This window comes from Eretmochelys imbricata, chromosome 6, assembly GCF_965152235.1.
Source record: "Eretmochelys imbricata isolate rEreImb1 chromosome 6, rEreImb1.hap1, whole genome shotgun sequence".
Classification (NCBI taxonomy): Eukaryota; Metazoa; Chordata; order Testudines; family Cheloniidae; genus Eretmochelys; species Eretmochelys imbricata.
This window is the reverse complement of record NC_135577.1, coordinates 58123088-58143112: the sequence shown is the minus strand read 5'-3', so window position 1 is coordinate 58143112 and position 20025 is coordinate 58123088. Positions and strand designations below refer to the sequence as shown.

General features: G+C 46.7%; 1 protein-coding gene across 1 annotated transcript; it reads left to right on the top strand.

Moving 5' to 3' along the window:
* The first annotated feature begins 800 nt into the window (after window positions 1–800).
* TP53I11 (tumor protein p53 inducible protein 11) lies at window positions 801–12159 on the top strand. Its single transcript, XM_077820196.1, has 6 exons — window positions 801–929; window positions 5139–5197; window positions 6933–6981; window positions 7408–7504; window positions 9812–9913; window positions 11850–12159. Exons 1-6 carry the CDS (start codon window positions 801–803, stop codon window positions 11981–11983), a joined length of 570 nt encoding a protein of 189 aa, XP_077676322.1. The 3' UTR covers window positions 11984–12159.
* The last annotated feature ends 7866 nt before the right edge of the window (window positions 12160–20025 follow it).

Below are 20025 nucleotides of genomic sequence, written 5' to 3'. Positions count from 1 at the left end.
GGGAATTAGAGGGGAAGCCAGTTTGCACTGTTGCTGCCTGTACTTAACTTGTTCTGGGGCTAAAGGACATCAGTCCCTAAGACTGTCAGGCTGGCACTGTTACCAGCCCTAAAGTAACTACGTTAAAGCCCCAGAACCTCCCTTTTTTTGAGCTCTGATGCTTTCTTTCAAATGGGTACAGAGGTAATTGGTGTATTGACCGGGGGTGAGATGTGCCCAAAATGCTCACGGAGACTTAATATTTGACAGTCGGCTGGACTATAATGGGAAGGGATCACTGACCTCTCACTCTGAGCCCCTTCCACCTCTACTTTAATTGCTAGAACCCCTTTGCCAGAGAATGCTGTGGCTGTTTTCCTCAGACTTCTGTAAATCATGGAGATGAGCTATCATGGCAAAAATAAAGCAGCAATTTAAGCACTGTGCACTATGCTCTTCTGATGTGCTAAGGCTGGCTGTAAACTGCTTTCACGTTAATGGATATGGAATGATAGTGAGGTAACAAACAGGTAGAAATGCTCCTTATTAGTTCAAAATGAACTCAGAATCCTCTGTACAGTTGTGGACAAATCTAGCCTGGCGTGTCATGAGAACAGCAATGCCCCATTCTTGTCCACAGAGGACACAACTAATTTTGGACCCAATCCTGCCAGGTGCTAAGTGTCTCCAGCATCTTTAATGGGAGGATGCTCAGTCCCTCATAAGGGGTTTAACCCCATGAAAGATGCTTCTTGTCAGCACTTCTGACTTCCTCTGTCCTTTCAGTTTCTTCCGAAGTCAGCAACTGCACGTGAGTCACCATGGCAACCAAGCAACCCCCACCTCTAATGAAGAAGCATAGCCAGACAGACCTGGTGAGCCGACTCAAGACACGGAAGATCTTGGGAGTTGGAGGGGAAGATGATGATGGGGAAGTTCATAGGTCTAAGGTAAGAATCACCCCCATGCACTGTAATAATATAACACTATTCTGGGTGTATGGGGTGAGGAAATTGGATGGTCCTAAACAGAGAGACAGCAGGGGTGGTGTTCTTGGCTGCCCCACAGCAGGGAAAAGTGGGATTGAAAGAGCCTCTTACAATGGGTCAGACATTGGGTGTCCCTGAGAAGAGTGAGAACTGGAGAACTTGCACCACCCTCCCCCATTGTGCCCGTCATTGACCTGTCTCCACACAAAGAAGGGAAAACTGGTTCCAGGCAGTGCAGGGGGCTCAAACATGCTGGTTTTACTTGAGCCAAACTGTTTTTAATGGGAAGGGAAGGAGGAAAGGGCAGTGTGGGAACAACTTGGCAACCCATCTCTGAACCCGATGTTCTTTGTGGCAGGATAGATGTTTGCAATGGTCTGGTAACAAAGACTTGCAGAGAGACCTGTGGAGGTGAGAAGTTGGGAGATGTTCTGCATCAGGAATCTCTAGTGGCATGCAGCTAAATGAAAAGGTTACTAAAGAGATGTTTCATTGCCCAGGAGTGGTCCAAAAGAAGAAGAAATAGCAAAGACCAGATAGATAATGGGATGAGGCTCAGCTGACAGTTCTCCCTTCCCCTGCCTGAGGTAAAAACAAGTGGGTGGTGGTAGGGAGGAACCCAAAGCAAAATCCCCACATCCAAACACACCCTAAACTTTGGGGAAATTCAAATGTGAACCACGCAGGATGGACCAAACCAAAATTCTGGATTGGTATTTGGACTCTGAGGCTGAGACCTCTCTAGCTGATGCAAGTTGAACTAAGAGGAAGATTGGTTTGGATGGTGGGGCTTGGTCCCCGTCCTGTGGGAAAAAGATGCCTATTTCTAAAAACTTTTGTGAATGTAGAATAACAACCTGATCAGTGAAGCAACCTGAAATGTGATAGGGCGAGAGGAAGGAGTAAGATACATGAAGAGGGCAGGAAAGAGGAAGACAACAGAAGTGTGTTTAGGGGAGGGGAAATGGGAAAATGTGCTCAGGGCAAGAGAAAAGAGGAAATAGAGATGTCCAGAAAGGCAGAGGACCAGTAAAAAACTAGGCTGGGATCCCTGAAATCCTAGCATCTGCTTAGCTGCAAGATTTAGAATAGCCCATCACCCAAATCACCACAGCATATGATCTTTGTGCCATAATAATCACTGGAACCCACATCCAGTGAGAGCATGTATGTGGGGGCTCGGTGACCATTTGAATCTTTCACTGTCCTTTGGTGCAGCAAACACTTCAGGAAGTGCTTTGCAACTGAGATGCAGCTACATCTGGTATGGCATACAGTAGAATCGAAGCTGTGGGTGGAATTGCCAGGCCTCTGGGGGTGGCAGGGCCTGGAGTTTCAAGCTGCTATTCTCATCTTATTAGAGATAATGCTTTATAAATTTAGGAATATACATAACTTTGTGGGTGGTTTATATTCTCTTTGAGAACACAGTCAGACACAAACATCCATCCATTTCTCCCCCCCAGTCCCCCCCCTTGCTCATGCTGACACACAGCTTCATCACACACACACTGTATTGCTCATACAGAAACAGAGTTCTCCATAGTAAGTAGTGCCTGTGTAAGAGCAATAACATAGAAGCTTTTGACAGGGAATTGCAAAAGCCAGAGACTGCAAGACACTGAAGAGCAGGGATTGACAGTCGCTTGAAGGAATTAGTCACTGGGTTTGATTCTCAGTTGAGCTCATGCTGGGTTCAGCTGAGTTGGGGAGATACAGGTGGCTTTAAGATATCTCCCCGATATCAGGGCCATATGGGGCTGAATCAGCCTGACATAAGTCAGAGCAGCCACAGGAATGGTCCCCCTGGGGCTCATAACATTGGTCCAGGATTGACAGAGCGGTACACTCACCCCCACCCCTTCTCACCTCTATCACTCCGTATTTCCTTTCTAAGCCTGCCCTGCAATGCCCCATATATGGAGGGGAAGTCAAGGGGCCTTGGGTAACTTTATATCACTAGGAGCTTCCCCTCCATTAGAAGAACCCCCAACTTGCCCCTTTAGGAGTGTCACTGGAGCTGCACAAAGGGGACTTAATTGTGGTCGAGTATCAGGCCCATAGTCTTAGGAGTTAGAGATGGAAAAAGACATACGGTATCAGGTCACTTTCATTAGATCATTGTCCACTTCTAATTCCATCTGGATCCCCCTTTATCTAAATAAGTTTCAAAATGTTGGAGCTAGGGAAGGCCTGTCCAGTTGGTTATATCTGTTCAGACTTGCTCAGTTGAAGCTCATTAATGTGAGAGGCAGGTGCAAATCAAAATCCCCGATACAAACCCACCCAAACCTTTGGGGGTGTTCACAGTTCAAACCCAGCTCTGAACTTCACAAATGACCTCTGTTTTGGAAGAGATGCATTGGATTGACTCACGCAGCCGATCAAAGCCAGTTCCTGATTCTAATTTTGCAAGTTGAATTCAACTAAGTGTTTTGGAATCATTGTGAGACGTAGCAAGGAAGGAAATGAGCATTTGTCAATTCTTGAGGCAGAACGGCAACACTTCCTTGGGTGGGAACCTGTACAGGAAATGATCCCTTGGAATTGGGTATTTAGAAAAAAGTCTGATGCGTTGGTATGTCCAGTGCAGAGATGTGTAAATAAGTTTGCCTGGGGCTGAAAACAAATCTATGCATGTAAAAGGAAAAGATAGTCTTGGTGTATTGACCGGGGGTGAGATGTGCCCAAAATGCTCACGGAGACTTAATATTTGACAGTCGGCTGGACTATAATGGGACGGGATCACTGACCTCTCACTCTGAGCCCCTTCCACCTCTACTTTAATTTCTAGAACCCCTTTGCCAGAGAATGCTGCGGCTGTTTTCCTCAGACTTCTGTAAATCATGGAGATGAGCTATCATGGCAAAAATAAAGCAGCAATTTAAGCACTGTGCACTATGCTCTTCTGATGTGCTAAGGCTGGCTGTAAACTGCTTTCACATTAATGGATATGAACACTGTCTTTAAACTATTAAACCACTGCTGGAATTTTATTGTGAGGGCACCCATTAGGTGACTTTAAGCTTGTGCTTTATGCATACAGCCAGTCAATCCACTCAGCATAATCTAATGCAGATACCTCAGAAATTAGTGCAATTATTTATAAGACACTCCTGGTGCCCATGGAGGATTGGGTTACAAATGGATGAATGGAGTAGTTTTAAAAAAAACAAAAAAACAACCCATATCTAGGTAACTGCTTTGTGCTCTTCTGCAAGGCCACCTCAGCCTAGTCTTCCCTGGGAATGTTTTTATCCTGCTGAGAGTTGTCCCTGAACACCATCTGGGACTAGTCTGGCCCTGGAGGGTGGGGAAAGAGTACTTGCATAAACTTGTCACAGCTGTAAGTAGCTCTCTGGCCCTGAGGGCCTCCCCCATGCCTTTCCCTACAAGCAGGAAATGACACAGAATGGAACACAAAGCTGTTTTTTCCTCCCCAACTGAGTGAGATGGAGGCACCTTGGTAACTGTGCAGGCAAACATGGCTGCCATTTTGCAGTCAGCTAAGCTCCCATCCTGCCTGGGACAGAGAGAGAGAGAATGTTATTTTATTGGGGTTAGCCAGAGTCTGATAGTGTGAAATCACAGAGGGAATAGGGATAATGCTGGCGGCAGGGGGAGTGGCCTGTCTTGTCTGCCTGCATTAATCCATAATTCCTAAGGGTGTACAGCTCCCCATACCTTATATCTGGTTGGGGGTACCCCTAGAAGAGTGGCTCTTGAACCGTGGTCAGAGGATGCTTCCTGGTGGTCTACAGAATAGAACACTTTAAGGGGAGTGGGATCTATGAGGGGCTCTGCTTCTAGTGAAGGAATGCATCTACAGAATGGACATGCTGGAGAATCATGGCCCCATGCATATTTCTCCACAGCCAGCAGCCACCATCTGTGCAAACAGACAGCTACTCCCTCCCACCCGTAAGAGGAGACGCTCCATTGGGGGGGGGGGGAGTTTCTTAGGGGGTGGGGCTCCAAATAATCAAATGATCCTTTGGGAACTTACCAAAGGGGGCCAACAGATCTCGATGAGGGGGAAGAGATTCCACCCAGAGGTAAGATTCCCCATAGGGTTGGATATGTGCCCTCTCCTCAGGCTGATGGACACTATCTGCAGGAGCTTGGGGATAGGCTGTTCAGACACCTCACGTGTTCTCATTTGAATTTCAGATCAGTCAAGTCCTGGGCAATGAAATAAAATTTGCTGTGCGGGAACCCTTGGGGCTCAGGTAAGTTTCCATGGAGAGTCTGAGTGATGAGGCTTGTGAGATTAAGGGTCGTCTTGGGCTTAAATATTTACCTGGGCTGATACCTTCTCCCCATTCACATTTGCAGCCTTGCATCCTCCTTAGCCTTACTAGCCACAGAAGGGTGCCCTTGGGGCTTCTTGTCAACACAATGGTCAGGGAGGCAGATGCTTCTTATAACAAGGCACCTGTGCTGATGAGCCCAGGTGGCTGCACAGGCACTCCTATGACGACCCTGAACAAGCGGGGCTCAGGTGGACAGGTGACTCACCCGTGCAGTATTTGTGTGGATGTCTCCTCTGCAGTAGGGGGTGTACTGGGTGATGTGCCCTTTGCCAATGGGTGGTTTGTGTCCCCTGTGCTGGGTGGGTGGGTAGAGTATCACACTTCAGTGTGCACAGTAGATTTCTCACTTGTGTGAGGCATGGTGACGTCCCTACCTCTTTGATGGGCCTGTCCCAGTTGTATGCTATGTGGTGGTGTGAAGGTATCACTCAACTGTGCTTAGGCATCTAACTTCCATTGAAATCAAGGGCAGGTAGGCACCTAAATTCCTTTGAGGATCTGGGCATAGGAGTCACTCATCTGTGGGGTTTCAAGTGGGGACTTGTACTCTTGTATGGTATCTAAGAGGGTCTCCCCTGTGTTCTAGAACAGAGCCCCTGGCATTAAACATCATCTGGGATCTTATGTTAGGTCTCTGCCTCAGTGATTATCTCTGGGCTCTGAATGTGGATATAGCACCTTTTAAATACAAAGGGGCAAACCCTGCCTTTTGAGCTATTGCTGAACCACTGCTGGGGGGGTGAGAAATCTCCAGGGCTGGCTGTGGACCTGAGAATTCTGTCACAAGGCAGTGTCCCAGGTGTGGACTGGATGTGGTGAGTCTAATTCATGGGTCCCAAGGTGCATTGGGGCCTCTGTTATGAGAGGGATTGGTGGGTGGGTGTGTGTGTTGGGGGGGAGGAGGCCGGTGTGGTGTTTGTTTAAGCTGTAGAAACTTTTAGGCAGCTGTGAGCAGGTTTCTTCCTTCAAGAGCACACAAGCTAAGAGACTACAAGGATTTGGGAGATTGTGCAGCCTGTTGGCTACAAGTAGAAACTTGTAGGAAAGGTTTGCCAAATGTGTCAGGGTGGGAGTCTTGAATGAGTAAAAGTAAGTAGTGGGACTGTATGAGCTGATGAGTTTGGGGGTAAGTTGCGGTGTGCCAGGGATTCTAGGTTGGTCCTATAGCTGATGGGAATGTCCAGTTAGGTGTCCAGCCCTTATTGGCTACTAAATCAAACGTTGTGACTATAGACAAGCCTAGAAGAGGAGAAAAACTGAATGTGCAATACTCCAGCCCATTAACCTAGCCACTGATGCCCAAAGGAGACCTGTCCTTCCTCCACTGTGCACCACTGAAATCAATCATGCCCCAAATGCCCAGCTGACTTGAGGCCTTTACCATCTACCTCAGTCAGATGCCCCAAACTGATTGTGTTCCAGCTAGCCAGGAAATCCCTTGGTGGTTATCTATATTCCATACTGGTTGCTTCTAATCAAAGACCGTTTCTCCATCCACATAAAGAAAGGATCACAAACTGAATTCCCTTTGCCCTATATCCTGGGTGGGGGTGTCCTCTGGGATATACCTGGGGCCACCCTGCTTGGGCAGATGGAAGAGTGAGAGTGTGGGGAATCTCTGTGCCTCTGATCTGTGTTTCTTCCCATGCAGGGTCTGGCAATTCGTCTCTGCCATCGTATTCTCTGGGGTCGCCATCATGGTAAGTGGGAGAACCATTCCCAGAAAGAGCCCAACCCGGTGCTGCCAAAGTCATCACCTAGCAACCTCCATGGCCCTAGGCATCATCACTACCCTCCAAAAGCTGCTGCCGCTTTCTCTTCCTGGCCTGTGATCAGCTGTCTCTCTTTGTAATGGGTTTTACCAACAGCTTCCCTGACAGGTTGCTCCTAACACTTGAGTCCCAGCCTCTAGTAGCAGGTTCATAAAACCACAGTTGGCAGCAGGGGTCTCATTTCTCTAATCCCCCCCCCCCCAAGTGACCCGAAACACAGGTAGCACCCCTGTTCTACAGTATGTCTCTCTAACCCAGGGGGAGCTGCTGCTCTTCTACTTTTATTGTCTTCAAGTGACCCGATCTCATGTAGAGCAACTGAGATTCCCTCAGTTTCCTTCCTGCTCCTTTTAGGCTCTCACTTTCCCTGATCAGCTCTATGACGCCGTCTTTGAAGAAGAATCCGTCAACAGCAAGACTCCCATCAGGCTGTATGGAGGAGCCCTCCTCAGTAAGTAATGCTGAGACTGAGCTTAGAGATTCAGTCTGTGGGACTAACAGGGAAGATGTTGAGAAGCTCTGAGTGAAGAATCCTAATGGGGAGGATGAAGGAAAGCTCTGTACCAGACCTAATGTCAGACCTGGGTAGGACAGAGCCAGGCAATGTTCAGGTAAATGCACCTTCATCAAGTGGATTTTTTTGTTAGCTCTAGGATCAAGAAAGCCCCCTCCCTCCATACGGTCTCTAACATTGTATTGCACAGTGTGAGGGGAGGAGATTGCAAGCTGCCAGAAATAGAATACTAGACTGGAAGGGCCATGAGTCAGAACTGGTTCAGCAGGAGGGGGTGGAGGACACAAGGCTAGATGGCCCATCTAGCCTTGACGCAGAACATGGGGGTACTGGGCTAGGCAAGGCACTGGCCTGTTCCAGTGTGGCAGTTGCCTTGTCCCTCTGAGGCTGGAGTCTTTGGGGGAAGCAGGGCTGTCTCCTCCAGCACCATGTTCTGCAACCTCCAGCCTTAGCAAGCATGGAAAGATGCAGAACATGAGTCAGCCCTCTTTCAGTGCCATGTGGGGAGGAGGAGGCGGAAGCAGCAAAACTGGAGGGTGGAGGAGCTGAAGGTGGGAGGCTTAGGGAAAACATAGTGCTGGCAGATTTTCTCTTGGGAATGACAATGCATAGATTAAAAGCAGCAGAGAGTCCTGTGGCACCTTATAGACTAACAGACTGCATCCGACGAAGTGGGTATTCACCCGCGGAAGCTCATGCTCCAATACGTCTTGGTCTATAAGGTGCCACAGGACTTTAGGCAGATTTCTCTTGGGAATGGCAATGAATAGATTAGAAGTGGCAAAGAGTCCTGTGGCACCTTATAGACCAAGACGTATTGGAGCATGAGCTTTCGTGGGTGAATACCCACTTCGTCGGATGCAGGCTGTTAGTCTATAAGGTGCCACAGGACTCTTTGCTGCTTTTACAGATCCAGACTAGCACGGTGACCCCAATGAATAGATTGGTTTTATGGAAGTTCAGACTCTCAGGGTGGCGTGTATAGTAGGGAGGGAAGAAGCCTGCCGTACTGCCTTTCACTAGCACTAAACTAACACAGATCATGCCCACAGCGTCTGATCACTCTTTGAATCTATCTCTGGGATGCTGAGGATAATGGACAGAGGGAGTGATGGCTGGAGAGAGAATCATAGAATATCAGGGTTGGAAGGGACCTCAGGAGGTCCTCTAGTCCAACCCCCTGCTCAAAGCAGGACCACTCCCCAAATTTTGCCCCAGATCCCTCAATGGCCCCCTCAAGGATTGAACTCTCAACCCTGGGTTTAGCAGGCCAATGCTCAAACCACTGAGCTCTCCCTCCCGTCTGCTTATGACAGTGGGTCCAAGTGCAAGGTCTTGTGTGGTGTTTTTTGTTTTGTTTTTAAATGGTGGCAGGAATCACCCACGGGTACTGTGCCTGGTAGGTAGCAGAATCAGGGGTTCTGGTACATATGGAAACCTGTTCTCAGCTTATCCGCTGCCCATCTCCTCTCCTTAGCCTGTAGCAGCACCTGGTGGTGCAGAATGGAAGCACAGCCTGCTCTTGAAAATCCCAGTACTGTGATACAGCTCCCCTTTTGTTGGCCTCTGGTTTCCCTTTGTCTCCTCCAACATAAGGTCAGGACAGGACTTCTCCATTCTCTCTGTCTCAGGGCTGCTGAACAGTGGTGCTTTCTGGAAAAGGCATGAACATGACTCAGAGCCATGCAAGGCAAAAAGCTTATTACTAGAGTTGGTCTATTTGAGATCTGGATTTTGGGAGAGGGAGTTTGGCAGTTTAGTGAGTCACATGGAGTGGTAGGCACGGAGCTGCAGGTGGTTCTTCCATACTGGGATGTCATGAATACCTATGTCCCAGTAAACAACCTCTTTGACACTGGGATTGTTCACAATGAGTCGCTCTAGTCCCCCTCTCCATCCCATCACGTTTGTAGTGTTTGCATTTCTAGTGCATGCATTACCATATTATCTAGGTGTGGTGGAGACAATCTTGGTTATAGGATTCAGGTTGGGGCACTCTAGCAGTGTCAAGCCTGGAAGGTGGATCCATCCAAATACATTGCAGCAACCCCATCTGTAACTTTGGGCCATCACAGAGCTGTGCTGATGGAACTGAGTAATCTACTATCATGCCTATGAGTGTTAGCCCTGTGAATTAGTTGTTGTTACTTCTGAGATTCCCCATAGAGGGGTCTCTGAGCTGCCCCTTTCTCCTGCAACATCTCTCGGCCTGTGAAGCAGTTTTTCTATGTGCTCTTGTCTCAGGTCTCTCCCTTATCATGTGGAATGCCCTGTACACATCTGAGAAGGTCGTCATCCGTTGGACCCTGCTGACAGAAGCCTGTTACTTTGGGGTGCAGTTCCTAGGTGAGTAGCTCTACTGGAGGGTGTGGTGGGGGGGAAAGCAGAGGGGATTGGCCAAGTGATAGGATATCCCTTCCCCACACAAGGGCCTGGGAGGAAGGGAATCCTGTAAATGGCAAAGCAGTATAACTTGCACTGATCTGGCATTCAGTGGGGGAAAGATTCTGCTCTTATTTACATTGGTGAAAATCTGGAGTCCCCTCATTGAATTTAGCGGTGGTCTCTAGACTTACTGTAGTGCAGCAGAGACCATAATTAAGCCTCTGGTGTTCAGCGTGAGTGAAACTTACCCAGTCAGAGGGCTGAAGAGAGAGGATACAGTAGAGGAGGCAAAGTCGTCGATGCAGTCTGACACTTGTGGAGTGACCATCGCCATAATACCCAGCCCTCCAGGGCACAGCATCTGCCACCTTGCTTCTTATGTGGTTATCCACAAACTGTGCAGCAAGGGGGCAAAGAGGGCATAAAGCACTACAAGAGGAGCTATAGGCCAGTGGGGTCGCTGACCAGCCCAGGAAGGGTTTAAATGCCACACCCGGCATCTGTTCAGGCCCTTTCTGCAGGCTACTGTTGATTGTCCCAACAACTTTCAAACAGTTCAGTATAAATCCAATAGCTACCTTTTCCCTGACCCAGGGACTTCCTTGCCAGAGCCTCCAGTCAGCTCTTCCCCAGGTTGCCTATAGACCATTTGCCTGGGAAGCAACCTGTTTTCTATAGCAGTCTCTCTCAGCCTTGGCAGACATCAGCTGCTCATCATTCACCTGACCCCTTCCCAGCCGGGTCTGATAATACCCGGTACAGGCCCCAAGCAGCTGTTCTGAAATAGGCTCTGCCTCAGAATAGGCCTGGTTGCTCTTAAGAGTGGACTAGGCTGCTACAGTAGCATGCCTGTGGAAAGTGGGAACAAAATAAATGACCGCACGAGGCGGCGGAGAATCAGGCTCAGGATCTTAAACATCCTTCTTGCTGTTTCTTTTTCCACCACCCTCCCCCTCTTCCTTCTACATGGGCCGGAAGTTATATTTGTGTGCATACCTATGGAATGCCATTGGTCTACCCAGCTCTATTTTGCCACAAACGCCCACTTCCCAGCCCACTTATTCCAGGCACTCCACAGCAAGCTGGAGCGAAGTTCTACAATTAGGTCCCTTGATTCTGCGGCATTCTGGCGTGGCAGACTGGAAATTCTATGGTAGCTTCACTTACTTTAAAATGGAGGATTTTTATTACATGAATAAGACATGGGACAACATGCTCTGATATTAAATTTTTACATGGTTCACACATGGTTTCCAATCTGCCACAGTTTCTTGCATAGACAGCGCATTGGCGGCTTTGTAGAGTGGCCATGGGGGAAAGTGGCAGGTTCTGGCAGGGCATAGCTGCAACTTGTTTCCTACTGGAGGGGTGGAGAGAAGCACATTTTATTAATATTTCTGCTTTGAAAAAAAAAAGCAATGAAATTAACAAGCTCACTATTTAAGCGGTCAGCGGTAGGTTTCAGAACTACCCAGAGTAGGGTATTTCAGGCTGTCTGCCTGAAGATAGTTTTCTTTTTCCTAAGTGAAATTTTAAATGATTATTAGTGTAGGGTAAGGGATAAATGCCATGGCAAATTCTGAGACTGAAATTGCACAGTACATGGGACACTGTCCATGCCCCATATGTAACTTACTCCAATGCTGAATGTGGCCCCAGTGTTATTTCTTTAAGCTATATAATCAGTTGCTTAATGAGTCAGTGAATGATGAAGTGGGGCAGCAGTGTTAGAAGCAGACAAACAGATTGATGGATAGCAATTGCAAGGCTGTCTTGTAGTTTTCTCAAATCCTCTTTGAGAATCTTCACTAAAGGGCACTAGAGAACTGCACTGTATTTAAATGTACTCTGTTATTTCACTATCAACCTGTGCCTTGTCTCCCTCCTTCTCCTTCAGTTACCACCATCACCCTTGTTGAGAGTGGCCGGATATCCACAGGTGCCATGCTCCTCCTCGCCAGCCGGATCTTCTTCATCCTTATCACCGTTTACTATTATTACCAAGTTGGACGGCGACCCAAGAAAGTCTAATCTCTGAGGCTTTCTGGGGGAGGGGAGTCGGGGTTTCTGTTAGTAACTTTGCATTCTTTTTTTGGTGGTTCCTTCTTGTTCTAAAGCAATTACCTTCTTTTCCACTTACCAGCATGAATCCGTGTGCAAACCCAGTGCTGGCACCATTGCCACATGAAGTGCAGGGGGAGAGCCGACCTCTGCAGCCCCTCCCCTACCATATTCTGCCTAGAAAAGGCAAGTGAATGCAGCAGGGAAGGCTGACAAGATGTAAGGACCAGTCAGGCTCGTGGACAATGGAGGAAGCTGGCCAGTGGAATCACAAACTCAGAAACCTTTTCAGCAAAGCACAAAATGATAGCAGCACACACAAACTGAATCCCAAAGGGGAGAGGAAGCAAAGGCAGCCAGCCAAGGACTCAATCCAGCTCCTGTAGGCTTGGAGCTGTTCATTTGCCTTGCTCTCACACCTATAACCTTTCTCCCTTTAGTGAGCAGATTTCAGAACTAATCCTGGCCAGCCCCCTAAGGCAGGGCTGCTGACACAGCTCCAATCAGGTAGTGTTGTGGTTTTTAGAGACAACACCCAATGTATTTACTCTGTGCTGACAGATCCTATAGGAATGCAGGACACACGGAGTTAAATACAGCAAGAAAAGAGGGTGGCATCTTTATTCCCTTTTCCAACACAGTCCTGTGAAACACAGCCAAGCTACATCCAAATCTTGTGTGGATCTCTTCAAGGGAGAGTGTGTAAAAGGATGGAGAAAGAACACTTGGGTTGCATTAGGGGAGAAATGTAAAGAGCTGTTGAATAGTCTCTAAGAATGAACAAGCCTCATTGTCTTGGAAGTTTGGTATATAGTCTGCTGCTGCTTGATTTTTTTTCCTTAATTCCTATTGCAGTAGTTCCCCTGTGGGTAACGCTAGTGAGTGCTCTAGCATAGATCAGCCAATGCCACTTTAACCAGTCCCCTACTTCGGTCTAGATAAGGCCATGGTTAAAATACTCCTTATGTCCTGTCTATGCTAGAGCACCTATCTTTGCTACTGCTTGTGGAGCTGTATCACTATTAAAAGGCTTGTGTCAATGAGGACTGCAGGAGGTAAATCACTGTCTGTAGCTACTTGTGTGAATCTACTCTAGTAAAGTGAGGGACTAGATGAGCCAGCTGGTCTTCTCCACTCCTAATGTACAGGTACCAATTTCCTTTTGGATTCAGCAGAAAAAAGGACCAAATGCTGAGGTCTTGTGTCTTCAGGATCCTATTTGGATGGGATAAAAGTACTTGGCATGCCTGGAAAGGCACAACAGGACTTTGCTGTTCCCTGACCATTTCCTCCCATTGCTCTTGAGGCTGAGGAGGACTGGTTCTTCTACACTTCTAGTGACAATCCTGGAGAAGAAAGTACCTTGCCCCCCACGCTTTCCAGTACCATGCTGCTTGTTCTCCACTGGACTGAAACCAGAAGGATTGGCTAGATGACATGGACTTATTTATGCACCAACAGGGGGAGCTATTGGGCTGAACCAGTATGTGCACAGGAGTAGAGCTGACAGCCCTGGAATGAGCATGGGCAGGCTCCTGGCTGTTGAGAATCAGAACTGAGGTGGCTGCTGAAGAACATTAGCTTTAAGGGCCCCAGTAGCCAGAAAAAAAATCCCTGATTAAAGTTAACATGGACATCCACTGAGCATTCATAGTAAAGCCTAGTGCATTTTCACTACCGCTCTCCCCCAAAGCCTGTTTACCGGCTTCTGGCATTTACAAACAGCTGCATGAACTTGGTCTGCTGTGTGTATTGCAATGTCTGGGTCAAGGGGGAATACTGAAAATATTGGAGCAGTTACTGAATGTGATGACTGGAAAAAAAGAACTTGATACCTCTTGCTGCACTTAGCCTGGGGCGAAACTCTGGACCCTAAGCTACTTGCTAATGGTGCAGGTGTTCTAACTCTCCAGCCTGGCCAGTAGAAGAGCATGTATATAGTTAAAATTCATCATGATCCTCAGGGGTACTGTCTGGAATGGAACCTGTAACTATGTGGATCCTGGGTTAATTTTATTTCAGCAGGAATAGGCAGGCAGGAGGACAGTATCTTTCTTTGTGGGGGGTAGAAAAGTGCTGCCCCCAGCATACACCACTGGCAACCAGGGCTGAGCTTGAATTAATCAATGCACCATAGCTCAATAGGCTTTAGCTCTGAACCACTGTCAGAAGGCCCCACCTGTGAACCTGTCATGGCAGTGAACCACCTCTGCATCTGAAGCCCCAGCCCCCTTCCCTGGTTCCTGGATGGGAATGTTCAGAAGAGGGTTTTGCTGCTCTAATTTCAAGTGTTTGAGCAAATGGGTAGCTGCCACAATGATTCTGTCCTCGTGTGTGTTACCCCCTCAGTGAGCTGGAGAGAGCAGAGGGGTGGGGTGGGTGGGGGGCAGCTGGCGCTGAGAGGTAATTCAATGCTTAAGGCCTGCTCCCAGGAAGATGGATAGAATGGAGCATTAAAACCAACCTACTCTGCAAGGCTCAGAGCAATTTTTTTTTTTTTTTTTTTAAATCTTGTAAACAAGTCCTAGTGGTGCCCTAGGGACTGGGGAAAGGAGGGAACAGTGGGGGGGAAGTCATTTGCAAATTAATATGCTCTAGTGATGAGGACAGAGTATATGGAACATCAGGTGGTCCCATGCCGCTGTAGCTGCACTTCCAGTCAGAGTATGAGCTTGATCAACTCTCTCTCTAAGCTGCAGTGGGGCTGTCTCAGGGTACTGGAATTTACACCTCTCAGCTCTAATGTAGAGAGAGATGTACCCTGTCTGAGAAGAGGTGTATGCAATCCTCCCTAGCAATCACTAGTTACCCATGGCTGACTCTACAAGGGACAGTGAGAGGGATCAGGGTGGAGCACTGTGGCTATTTCTAAGGGAAGGATCCAGGCAATACCACACAGCACTGCCAGAAGCTTATAGCTAGCAGGGGGTTGCTGCCTCACTTTGGGCTTTACTGGGAGAGTTTACAATTGTATTAGAATTAAATCCTACAGGAGAGAGGAACCAGGTATTAGTCACTGCTGGGTGGTTCCTTCCACTCTTTTAAAGGTAGGTTAGGCAGCAGCAGCACCACCTTGCTGAAGTTTCACAGGGATTGGGCCTAGAAGCATGAGGACAATTGCTAAGTGGCAGCACAGGCTAGCAGTCAAGAACACAGTTAGGAGGCAAAAATTATTAGGCTTAAATCCTGGCTCTGCCACTGACTAGCTAGATGATCTTGGCCAAGTCACTTCACCTTCCAGTCATCAGTTTCCCCATCTATGAAATGAGGGTAATGAACCTGACTTACCTTGATGGAGAGGGGGGGACAGCATTGCAAGGTGTTTGTACAGCCCTCTGCACAGCAGAGAAGTATTCTCCAGGTGACTGAGTTCTGAACAGAGACGAGCCTGCAGTTACAGAGTGGGTTTCTCCAAATGGTTCCTGTGTCTGCAATGGGCAGAACCAAAACCTTGGATTCTTACAGCCCAAAACTTAAGGTGAGGGAGGCTAAAAATTCAAGCAGGTTCCTTACTGACCTCAAGGCAAGCCAGCATTGGCACTGGGGAGGAGAAAGGCTCTCTAGTCCCACTGCCACTCCCTGGGCCAGCCAGCCTTTCCTGTCTCTTAGGTTTTTTGGATTCAGTTTATACCTCATCTTATCTGAGTTTATTCCTCCTTTGGTGAGAAAAGTGACTGTACTTAACATAAAAAACCCCCAATCATGTGAATAGTGAAAATTAAAGATGTCCCACAGCACTGTCACAATACCTTTATTTATTTATTTATTTATTTATTTTTTTAAGAAATGCACACAACCTCTGCAGAATGCTTCAGGCTCATGTTCTGGTTTATATTACAAAAAATCCTTTCAATATAAAAAGCATTACAATAGGCAATAAAGGATAAATTAGCTCCACTATCTAATAAAAGGAACATTTACAATTTTTAAAATAGATTTCAACGTTCTTTCACACACAGGCTGTTTCCCAGGCACTCGCAACAGTAATTTAAGAGTTAAATAATCAACACGGAGGGGTGGACTTACAGAAACAAACTGCTCTAGATAATTCTACAGCATGGGGGCTAACACTGTGGTGACTCTATATAAGTTGCTTTCCTACACAGAGCTCTCAAGTGAGGAGTGATTATACCTCAACACCCTGCCCCCAAAAGAACTCAAAAGGGAAAAAATTGTTTGTTCCTCCTGGCTAGAGCTCTGGGAAGAACAAGACCCAGCATTGTTGATTATACAGCATGAGACCACAGACAAAGGCAGTGACACATCATGGTGATCAAAAAACAAAACTTGTGTCTCACAGTAACAAAGGATCCCCCATTCTGGAGTCTCCTTTTCATTAAAATGCCATACCTCTCCCCAGCATTTCAGATGACCCAAGATGGCTGGAACCTACATGAGGGGTTTGTGCATATCTTAACAGCTGTCTCAATTTCTTTATTGGAGGGTGCTGCTTTCTGGATTCTCGAGTGTGTCTCAGGGCAGGATGAGAATTCAAAATGATCTTAAACTGGAGAAATACTCTGAAGTAAATAGGATGAAATTCAATAAGGACAAATGCAAAGTACTCCACTTAAGAAGGATTAATGAATTGCACAAATACAAAATGGGAAATGACTGCCTAGGAAGGAGTACTGCAGAAAAGGATCTGGGGGTTATAGTGGATCACAAACTAAATATGAGCCAACACTGTAATGGTGTTGCAAAAAAGCAAACATCGTTCTGGGATGTATTAGGAAGAGCGTTTAAGCCAGACAGGAGAGGTAATCCTTCCACTCTAGTCAGTACTGATAAGGCTCTTCTAAAGTACTGTGTCCAGTTCAGGGCACCACACTTCGGGAAATGTCAACAAATTGGAGAAAGTCCAGAGGAGAGCAACAAAAATATTTAGAGCTCTAGAAAACATGACCTACAAGGAAAGATGGAAAAAAATGGGATTTGTTTAATCTGATGAAGAGAAAGCGAGGGGAGACAGGCCATGATAATAGTCTTCAAATATGTAAAAAGTTGTTAGAAAGAGGAAAGTGAAAAATTTTCTCCTTATCAACTGAGGACAGGACAAAAAGTAATGGTCTTAAATTGCAGCGAGGGCGATTTAGCTTAGACATTAGGAAGAACTTCCTGTCAGGGTGGTTAAGCACTGGAAAAAATGACCTGGGGAGGTTGTGGAATCTCTGCCATTAGAGATTTGGAAGAACAGGTTAGACAAACACCTGTCAGGGATGGTCTAGATAATACTTAGTCCTGCCATGAGTGCAGGGGACTGGATTAGATGACCTCTTGAGGTCCCTTCCAGTCCTACATTCCTGTGATTCTAGCCCTTTAAAGAGAGGATATGAAGGTTTCAGCAAGATCATCAGCACAGCCATACTGGGTCAGACCAAAGGTCCATCTAGCCCAGTATCCTGTCTTCGGACAGTGGCTAATGCCAGGTGCTTTGGAGGGAATGAACAGAACAGGTCATCATCAAGTGATCCATCCCCTGTAGCCTAAGGTGAGAATGGGGGTAGATGACAACTGCATAACAGAGGCAGGGAGGACAGAAAAAGGGAAAGAAAGGAGAAGAGACAAGAGGGGTGTATGGGTGAGATAAGAGAGAAAGACAAGATGGAAAAAAGAAAAGTTCTTTTCTATGAGAGAAAAAGGGACACAGGAAGAGACTAAATAAATGGGGGAAGGCGAGAGAACAGCCATGACAGAAAAAGAATAGAGGGAATAAAAAAAGATAAAAAAAAGTGATAAATAGGAAAATGAAAGGGGAATAAGCCTGGAAAGGCAAAATTTAGGGTTTGCTATTGTAGTTATCCCTGTTCCTCTATTGGACTGTGCACATGCTGACAGACTCCACTCTGGAAAAGGCACACTCAGAAGGATGTCCTTTCCAGGTTTGAATCAGATTCTTTGTGCTTGTAAGCAGAGCTGCGTTTTTCATTTTCAATTACACAACCCTAGGCCAGGCAGGGCCTTCTCCTCCATCTGCTAAATTTCAAGACGCGATCTGGGCCAAAGGGAACCTTTCACAATAGAATAATTAAGGGGACTGAAGGGAGGACTCTGAAAGCAAAGAAGATGGGTTGCTCCTCCAGCCACCAAGAATTCTAGCTGTCACAGGTTAGGCACCCAGCCAGAGATCCAGACACCAACTGACAAGAACAAACACTCTTTCCTGCTGTTTATGGTGTTTTGGATGTTAGCTATTCAGATTCTATTGCCAGCTACAGATTCTGGCTATTATAAGATGAGTAATGGGGGTTGTTTTGGCTACTACTTCCTCCCCTTCCCCCCACACCCTAACAACTGTGTTCTTTTTAGTTTTTTTCCTCCCTTGGGAATCACTCTCTTCAGTGTGCACAGTGACTAGCTCTTGGGGCAGGGTCACACAGCCTTTTCCCTTCATCTGCCTGTATCTAGAGAGGAACATCAATTATTGAGTCTGTCCCCATCCCAGTGGATTAGCACAATGTCATGGCTCAGTTTCCCCTATGCACACACCTCTCGTGGTGGGTTGACCACTCAAAAACTCCTCCCACGCTACACCATTAAGTGCACCCGATTGTTTTTTTTTTTTAAAGTTTTAGGAACAAATTACAGAGCCTTCCAGCAGGTGCAGATACTGCCAGTTTTGTTAGCAAAGCCACTTTCCTTCATTATACATAGAAGCAGAATTTAAGTCTAAAATGCATCAATAAAACTGCTCCTAGGGGTAATTACCTAGAAGCCCTTTCAATAAAAGTTTTAACACAGCATCTGAGGCCTTTCACTGTTCAATAGCTCTGCCCAATTCCATCATTTCTCCACTGCTGACTTCATTTGTGGGTGGGGACTGATTTTCTTCATGTCCATGCACAGATCTCTCTGATGATTAGACTCATATCTCCAAGCGATTTCCACATGTCCTCAGAAACCCTGTATGTGAGGTTCTAATGTCCTATTCTTATCCTTCAGCAGCCTAATTCTTCACCCTGGTGCATATTAAGTCAAGGTCCTTTGCCAGGTAGTAGGCAGGCCTGCTTCACCATTACCTATATCACATCTGCATGGTCCCTTCTAGGAAATCCCCGAGGACATGGGCCCACTTCTATCACTGTAAATGCTTCACTTGTCTTGGAGCCTCAGTTCTATCCTTTGTAACCCTCTATCAAGGTCCTTATGCATTTTTCTCAGGTTTGGTTTTAAATGATTAAATGGATGACACTATTTAAATGTCAAAGTGGCATCTCAACGGAGGAAACCCTAATAATCCAGGAGGCTACGTTAAAATGACTTTAGTTGATTCCACTCTCTTCTCAGCCCCCTGGGACAAGCTAAAGGGAAACTCAGATCATAAATGAAGTCTCAAGACTCACAAAGCAAATAGCGTGGGAGACAACTACAAATGGGCCCCTTTGCCACCAGTACCATGTTTGGGAATTCCCCACCTGGCTGGAAGGAACATTGGAACCCAGTGCAGATAATTAAGCTAACAGAGCACTACAAAAGTACAAACTACAATTTTGCATGTCGGAATTGAGTGGCCAAGATTTAGAAGACAAAACAATATGCCCTTGCCCTGAGGCTGGCAGCATCAGCTATTTTTGGCCAGACCAATCATTTTTAAAGGAGAGAGGGGTAAGATCAGGATTTGGGAACCCCTTGCTCTCCTCTCATAAAACACTGAACAAAAAATCAAAGTGACAGAGTAAATAAGGAAAGGTATGCACCAAACTTCTGATTGTATCTCAGCCCTCTCCCAGCCCCTATTAGAGGAGGATCTTCCTCATTTCCCACAGGGTCACCTCATCCCCTGTGATGGGACTCCAGGGAAAGGCATACTCCACTCCAAGTGGTCCAAGAGTTCTCCTGGAGGTGTTAAGTGATGGTAGTTGACCCTCCTCTACTGAGCCATTTCCTACAGCCATTTCCTGGCTGGCAGTTAAAACTTTAGACCAGAAATGGAAATTAGTAAACAACGGCTGCCACAGTTTTCTGGGCATCAAAAGCCCTTTTTGTCTGGTTGTTTGAAACTTTCCTGACCT

Bases quoted from the DNA above. Each gene is read 5' to 3' on its own strand.
- TP53I11 (XM_077820196.1), top strand. From the start codon at position 801: ATGGCAACCAAGCAACCCCCACCTCTAATGAAGAAGCATAGCCAGACA. The intron at 6,982-7,407 runs GTAAGTGGGAGA...TGCTCCTTTTAG, and splicing joins TCTCTGGGGTCGCCATCATG to GCTCTCACTTTCCCTGATCA. The intron at 7,505-9,811 runs GTAAGTAATGCT...CTCTTGTCTCAG, and splicing joins GTATGGAGGAGCCCTCCTCA to GTCTCTCCCTTATCATGTGG.